Source organism: Thamnophis sirtalis, unplaced genomic scaffold (assembly GCF_051295495.1).
Source record: "Thamnophis sirtalis isolate CommonGarterSnake01/CBP01778 unplaced genomic scaffold, rThaSir2_p1.2 scaffold_1, whole genome shotgun sequence".
NCBI classification, from domain to species: domain Eukaryota; kingdom Metazoa; phylum Chordata; class Lepidosauria; order Squamata; family Natricidae; genus Thamnophis; species Thamnophis sirtalis.
In genome coordinates this window covers 107,667,436-107,675,491 of record NW_028261381.1, presented here as the reverse complement: position 1 = coordinate 107,675,491, position 8,056 = coordinate 107,667,436, and the positions used below count along the sequence as shown (strand labels likewise).

General features: G+C 35.2%; 1 protein-coding gene across 2 annotated transcripts in view; it reads right to left on the bottom strand.

Moving 5' to 3' along the window:
- Positions 1 to 7: 7 nt before the first annotated feature.
- Positions 8 to 8,056, bottom strand: part of ZFYVE26 (zinc finger FYVE-type containing 26) — a 49,464-nt gene continuing 41,415 nt past the window's right edge. For both annotated transcript variants that reach the window (XM_087721182.1, XM_087721189.1), the window contains exons 36-42: positions 6,182 to 6,379; positions 5,100 to 5,302; positions 4,702 to 4,843; positions 4,299 to 4,358; positions 3,388 to 3,570; positions 2,764 to 2,808; positions 8 to 1,665 (exon numbers count right to left, since the gene is read on the bottom strand). In XM_087721182.1, the coding sequence (XP_087577308.1) occupies positions 1,456 to 1,665; positions 2,764 to 2,808; positions 3,388 to 3,570; positions 4,299 to 4,358; positions 4,702 to 4,843; positions 5,100 to 5,302; positions 6,182 to 6,379 (1,041 nt within the window). In that variant the 3' untranslated portion in view covers positions 8 to 1,455. The remainder of the gene's footprint in view (positions 1,666 to 2,763; positions 2,809 to 3,387; positions 3,571 to 4,298; positions 4,359 to 4,701; positions 4,844 to 5,099; positions 5,303 to 6,181; positions 6,380 to 8,056) is intronic.

The window sequence follows — 8,056 nt, the reverse complement described above, 5'->3', positions numbered from 1 at the left end:
ACAGAAAGTTGTCCACATTCTTTATTTTCTCAATGAGAGTTTAACACTTTTGTTCATTGGAAGTTTAGAATTCCTTCGTTACAGTTTCCTACAGGATAGGTCACAGGACAGGTTTTGCTGGTGAGAAAGGGATCTTTGAAAAATTCTAAAGAATCCGAGTAACAAACAATATAAAGTGCATAAAATGCAGTGCAAAGAGTGGACCCAACAATCGCCTCTATTTTCTCTCCCCCACCAGTCTTTCCTTTCTTCCCTTTGGAAGGTATTGATGAGAAGAATTTGGAGATGAAAGTACAAGCCATGTTACTTACTAAACTCAATAGGCAGTATAGCTTAACACACAGCAAATAATGAATCATGTTCCTTTCTTAAGGTAGTAGTAGTAATTAGAGTCACAAAAAGCCCAATCAGATCTCCTGGGACGCATGGCAGTTGAGCTTGATAGCAAAAGCAGATTTTATAACTCTTAGATTCCTAATAGGATAACTTCTAAGACCCAAAGGGTATGAAACGATGGAAGCTAAATATAGCCTTCCCAAGTTACTTAACCTCAAGGTTATTTCTGGCTGCCAAATCCAATAAATTAAGGATTACTACACTTGTGGCTGTGAGCTGTGGCTATTGTTTCCCTGAAAGAGCATAGCTTACACCATTTGCTAAAATTAGTAGGAAAGGATGGTTCATCTAATCATTGTTTTAAAAAACCCAAAGATTAAACCATCCTGAATAATTTCTTACAACTAATATTTTGATAACAGTTTGAATTTTTTAAATTAAAAACTTGTTATCAATTACAATCATATCCTCTTATATAGAGTGTGCTGTGGTCTCCCGTTTTCTAGATTATGTCACTGAAAGGACAATGAGAACTTCAGACTGCTTCAGGGAAAGGTATCAAATATGGGTAAAGGTTCCAAGTGGGAACTACTATGCAATCTTTATCATTTCTTCCTCCATTTTCTGTGTTAACTGGTTATTTCCTTGCCTCAGATAGTAACAGGTGTAGGCTTACAGACCTGTTGTCTCTTATGGACAGAATTCAATTACAGCTCCGTGCTATGAAAAGCAATAGATCACTGGGCCCATCTCAAAATGGGCACGTTTCTTTATTGATTTGGCTGTAGCTTTGCAGTGTCGGGAATCACAAGTAGATAGAAAATCTTGTGGATGTGGGATTTGCATTCATAAAACAGTGAAGGAGAGAGATCTCCATGATCATAAAGTAAGACACAGCTGAAGCAGCACTGAAAATATGAAGTATGTAAAGAATAAACACCCTGAAGTAGAGGTAGTTGGTTGTCACTGCATCATGAGTGGCACTTTTAGGCAGTTGATCCTTTCCCTTTGAGTACAGGCATTCAAGCCGCTTCTTTCCAGTTTGCAGCCATGATTGAATCTAGAACAATGTAATATTTCCCCTTTTTTAGAAACAATGACCCAAAATTTTTCTGGGAGTCATTTCTTGGAATTTTGGGTAAGCCAGCTTCTCGGCTTAGTGTGATGTACTGAAAGCCACTGGGTGCAGATGGCTTGCACTACATCATCCCCACCGTCCTCTGCCATTTGCTGTATGTGTTGAACCAACTGCACCGCTCTTACATTTTCTTGTTTTACAGAGATAAGGTAGGCAGAACGTAGTTTATGGCATTTCAGGTATGCCTGAATCTGAAACAGAAAGAAAAACAATGTGACTTGAAATTCTATATGTAGGATATTGACCTTGGGATGCACCGGTTTTCCTTCACTTCCTAATAGTTTCTGATATAGATTTTAACCTAAATGGTTAGTCTGTAGAAGACCGAGAGGTGTGATATAAAGAAGTCTGCACCGGGAAGCGAATATCTGCAAGGCCTGTTGCGCAGATTTCTCTTTCTTATTGGAAGAGCTTTCCTTTGGGATTACTGCCAAAAGATGCAAAGCAGCAGAGACTGTGTATAAAGTTTGAAACAATGCATGCATTTAGAATGATAAGAGTTGCTTTGTGGGCCAGGCACTGGAATGTATTACAAAAGACTTACTGAATTAGAAAACACAATGGGTTTATTCACCAACAGGAGAGAGAGAGAATCATTGTGTGGAATAACAATTGCCCAGAGTGCACAAAATGTCCGTTTATCATTATAAATTATATATATATATATATATGCCTTATCAGTCTAAATATTTATGCCCCAAATTCTAGATGAGCCTCCTGGGTTTAATTTTGTCAGATTCTTTTCATTGCTGGTAAAGACAGGGGGGAAATGGCATATTCAAAAACTCAGAATGCCATATAGATCTTTCATTTTCTGGATTTTCCAGTTGTACAATTTCAGATTGTACCAGGCTGAATAATCAAAGTCTTCATGTGACTGCACACCTTGATTTATCAGTATCTGTGCTCATTGATTATCATTAAATTGTAAAGTGGTATGTTACTTTACATGCATGCTACCATTTAATGAATTAAGATCTGAAATTTAGATAGGGCAGAGATAAATATTTGCTTCCCTTTAATCTTTATATATTTTGGAAATGCATGGAACAACTCATTTCAAATTAACTTTCTAATAATGTATAAGAAGAATGCATCACTATGAACATCAATGTTGGCAAAGAATTATCAGTAACCACATTCATACACTTTTGGATACGATAGCCCTAGAATAATACGAATAAAAGATTGTATCTACAAGAATGAATGAGCAAACACACCATATACATAAATAAGAATTTCCAAAAATTGCTTCATATCCAGGAGAAAAAATTCCTTGTTTTACTCACCTTGTTTTCATCACTGTCCATATCCTGGATTAAATTATCCAACTCCTAGATCCCAGCAAGAAAATAAAAATGGTAGAAAGATCATGAGATGAATTGTTAAGCATTGCTTACACTGATATGGTTGCATATAGATTGCTTTCAATTAACCAGAGAATCAAAGAAGCAATTATAAATGAAGTCCTACCCACTGAAAAAAAAAATACAGTAATCAGCTATTTCATTAGAAGCTTTTATTGGACTATGTGAGCCAATTATGAGACTTAAAGGGATGCCCACAACTGTGGCATAAACATATATCCAACCCCTTTCCAAAATGATATCGTAACTCTCCTCATTTAAGCACTAGATGGGGTGCTTGAGTATCCTGTTAGCAAATTGTAGGTTTAAGACATAAGGATGACATAACTCATTCATTGGCTATGAAAGAATCAATAGCAAAGTGGACTTACGTTTGGCTTTCTAAATATTCAATAATAATGTAAGATAGAAGAAAAAATATCTGTGTCTCTTCCCTAACACTACAAGAAGCACAACTAGTGTTTCCCTTTTTATGTTAATTTGTATTTTAATGTAAGATGTTAAAACTTAATAAAGATAATTTTTAATAAAAGAAGTCAATGTTACCTCAGCAGGGATAGAATCAAATTCATCCAAGCAACTGAGGATGACATTGTCCCCATCATTTTTATCTGCAGCACCAGATTCCTTGATACATTTAATGAGCTGCCTGATCTCACTGTAGCTCTGTTGCTTCACCAACTGCCTAGCCACTTTATTGTATATAGCAGCAACATCCAGCTGGAAGTCCTAAGAAGATAGACAAAATATTACTTCGAGAACGATGATGTACTGTACAATGAAATAAGCTAGTTGACGTTTCAATCATTAAAAGGGACATACAAATAAAAACTGAAAGAATGATTTGGTTAACTTTTCTATACTGTATTTCCAAAAGACACCTGTTAAAGTTTTGAAGGGTTTTCTGAGAAGGACAAAGGAAAAATGAGAAGAAATCAAGTTCTAGAACTTAATGGAAGGGATTAAAACCAAGTTAAAAGTAAAGAGAAGGAATATAAAATTGGTTTATTTGATCAATATTAAAATAGATACGTGGTTAATCCTGGTAACACTTAATGGTCTTTTGCTGATAAAGAATGAATCATGAAGTTTTAAGATATTGTTTATAATTAAGAGATAAGATATGAGAAGAGAGCTTTTGCTCTATTTTAAGAGAATGATAAGTTACATTTGTGATGAAGGGGGAAGTTATTTCTATACACATTTCTTTTTCTTTTCCATTTTCTTTTTTTTTTTCATTTCATTTTCCGCATTTTGTAATTTTTCTTTTTAACTCACACATATTCTAGTTTATATTAGTTTCTATCTTTTCAACTGTATTATTTAATAAAAGTATTATTAAAACTTCAAATGAATATCTAAAATTACATTAAAATAATGCAGTGGTTTGCTTGAACTATTTCAATGTCATGTGTAAAGAGTCAACGTTAGATATAAAGCTTCTTCATTCAATATACCTGCAGTATTCTAAATGAAATCCCAAATCCTTCTTCAATGTTTTTGCCTTCCAACATGACCTGATGAAAAATTGCAGCCGCAGAAAAAGAAACAAAAGGGAAAATTGAGTGACTTATGTGAATGAAAAGCCATCTGGAGCTTTGGGAAAAGCTCCTGTAATAACAACGTATTCTATTTTCCCCCCTGAATTTCAGCCATAGAATTGCCATGTTTAAGACTACAATGAAATCTCTGAGTCACTATTCTTTCAAATCAAAATTCACAATGAAAATGCTATGTGACTTTTTGGGTTAACTTCAATAAACAATCTACATGTTTTTGGTGTGGAGTTCACCAATCTCTGTTCAGCCTTCCATTTCAATATGTAAAACCACACTAATAAATTTAAGTGGAATTCCATACCTTACAAGCAACCTCAATCTTCATTTGATTGTTTCCAAATAGGGTAGGCACAGGTAAATCACCTACAGATAAAGTTCCCGACTTTTCACAACGATGGAGGAATTTTGTTACTTCCATCTGAAGTTCAACTGTATTGATGTGCCTAATTTAGGGAAATATGTTTTAGTGCATATTCTAATAAATAAATGCAGACAATTATTAAAATAACATCCAAAAGAAAATTTTTAGATGAAATTCAAAACATGAATTAGAAACCCTAATTAAAGTGGGCCATTCAGGTAAATCGGTGTGCTCTTACAGAAAAGTCCTGAATTAAATGTTATTACATTACTACTAAATAGTTTAATAACAAATTGTTGACTGATAAAAACGTTGCCCAACTTTTGTTTTATTAATACCTTGATACATCTGGAGCAGACATTTTCTTGCGAAAAGAGCATGCAAACTTTTTTCTTCCTGAACTTCTAGAAACTTCTTGAAGATAAACTTTAAGATGGTCCTTGACCTTTAAGAGCCATTTTTGCCTTTCTTTCAGCTCAGTGTAAGACTTTGCCTTGTCTGTGAAAAATCTAATGCAGGTCATAGCAGCACGGACTTGATCCTGGAAAATAGATAGGTTTCTGAAGACAAACGAAGCTTTCAAATTATATTATCTGATCAGTTGAGATAACATTTGAGCTTTATTTTTCAAAATAGGTTCTGGTATAATTCTGAGTTTGGGGAGCCACTGCTTAACATATTTTGCTATACAGTAGAATCTGAACCTGCTCAGAAAACTCTGTGTATATTAAATACTTCATGTAATCCCGTCTCCATTGTAAATACTGAGAAAGAGGGAAGTGATACCAGAACTCTTCGTAACTCATTTATGCCTTTCCATCATTTTGTTCTTTCCAAAAAATCTATTTAAAGGGGGAAAATTCAACAAGACATCCAAAGGGGTGTCATTTGACTTTTATCGTTTCAAATTCAAAAGAATCCTCAAATATACAGGAATACATATATATGAACTTATGTCAGAAGTCTACCATTTATAAATAACTTCACCACATATTAAATATTTCTGAGGCCATGAGACTAGCCTTTAAATTTTTCTTCTGCAATTTTTCCCAAACCTGAGGTAACCCCGTCATCCACAGGTATTCTTTTTTTTTTTTTAACTGGGAATAGCTTTGAAAAATTCTTCCAAATAAACAAAAGCATATCGGTATATCCTAAAAAACAGATATAAAATCCCCATTTTCTACAAAAGAAGGTGGTTGTGAGGTTGGTTAGGCTGAGATAGAGAGACTGGTTCAAAAACACCTAACCGGCTTTCATGCCCAAGGATGATCTACTGTAAAACTACAGTCTCCTACGGTAGTTACTAGGCCAGCAACTTAACTACTACAACAAACTGGCTAAGTACCACATTTTTGTGTGTAAAGTTCTCAGTAAATTTTGCAATGCTTATGTTATAGGAAGACATTTCAACTCTTACTTTCATAAACTGCTGCAGTTCATACAAGATATGGTAGTAATTCTTTTTCTGCAAGTGTTTGCAGGCTGCAATGAGATAGATACCCCAGCTCTCTAGTCCTGGATCTATGGTTTCCAGCAAGTTCTCCAACATGTGAAGTTTTCCACTTTTATAACTTGGGGTAAAGATGCCTTCGATAAATAAATCTGGTGGACTTTCCTTAAACAGTAAAAAAAAATCCAACTATTAAATCAGCTGGTACCATCTATGCCATTAGTCTGAGAAGAAAAGCTTACATGATCAGAATGTAGTTAGTTATATACTGCTATAAAACAGAATTTTATTTTTCTCACTTTCAAAATGTTTTTTTTATGCGAAAGTGAGCACAGCCACTGCTGAAACATTCCCTATTCAACAGAACCTTGGATTCTAAACAACCAATGAGTAAGTGTAATTCCAGGATATCTGCCGAGCATCAGGCAAGGGAAACCTAAGAGAGGCAAGCTAAATTGAACCTTCTCTTGGTACTCTGTGAATAGTTTCTGAAGAATCTGCAGTTCTAACAGTGAAAAATGAACTTCTCAGGTGATAAGTCTCCGAGCACTCCCACCCTTTAGAGGGAGAGATATTTTTATGAAGTGATAGGTTCTCTCTAAGAAAGAAAGTAAACTGTCAGGCCTGGAAGCCATCTTTTGCATTGGTCCTTCAGGTCTGCCACATTTCAAGTTGTGGGAAAATGGGAGGGGGGGTTATATGGAGTGTGGGAAATAAGAGTGTCACAATAACATTCCTTTCTCAGAGAGTCAAGGGCATTTTGCCCTGCACCTGGAGGGGCATGGCTGGGAGGCATCTCCAGTTGGGACGGTGCCTGATTGGGCCATGTGATGGACATGTGGTGTTGGGTAGTTTTCAGATTCGGATTTTCTCAGCTGTGCCAATACGACACCTCTAGTAAAATGGAACTTTGAGGAACTTCAAGCCTCGGAGTCTTCTTTAGTTGGGGATGTTACTTGAAAACCGACATAAATTGTAGGGTTTATTCCTAGATAATGACAACAAAATAACAAACAAGGTTCTCTATGTTCTATGTTCAAAGGTTCCAACAGTGACTAAAATACTTATAATTGTGGAAGAATTGCCTCCCACCATTTGCTAGTATAATGGTAACTTCATTTTACTGACAGCTATTTTAGATAGATTAGATGAAGCAAATGCAGCAGAGCTTCCCGCATACAGTTATGCCTCATATAAAAATATGAATCACAGGAAAGTTAAAACTACTTCTATTGAGTTTGGATTCATCAACTTGCAAGTCTGATTCTTGCAAGTTGCAACTCCTCCTGCTTATAGTTTGGTGACTTAGTGAGGTAGCTGCCTGAGCTGCATTCAAATGTCATCTCATTGTGCACTTGAAGAAAGCTTTAGCTTCTTCTGCCTAAGCCTTGAGGTTGCTATAAAAACAGGAATCTTATTGGGGAAGAAGATTTTCAGAAGATTCAACAACAACAAACTAAATCAATCAATTTTATCCTTCTAATAGTATTCTTTATTCTATTCGCCAACATACTTTAACAGCTGGATTAGAGAAATAACAACAGATAATAAATTCAACACTAAGGAAAAGGACAGCTCCTACCAAGTAGTTTCTTAATTCAAAATACTCATTCAGACAAGCTTTTTAGAGATCATCTAAGAGTTTAAATTTACATATGTGTAGGATACCTGAATTATATCGAAACATACAGGTTTTAATTCAAGGAAAAGTGATATCATCCAAAGAACACTTTTACTGTATATCAATGAAGATTTGGGCAAACAAAAAGTTGGATTAAAATGCACATTTTTGGTTATTTTATTTCAGTTTTCTTGTCATTTAGGTTGCTGTTTTAACAGGGG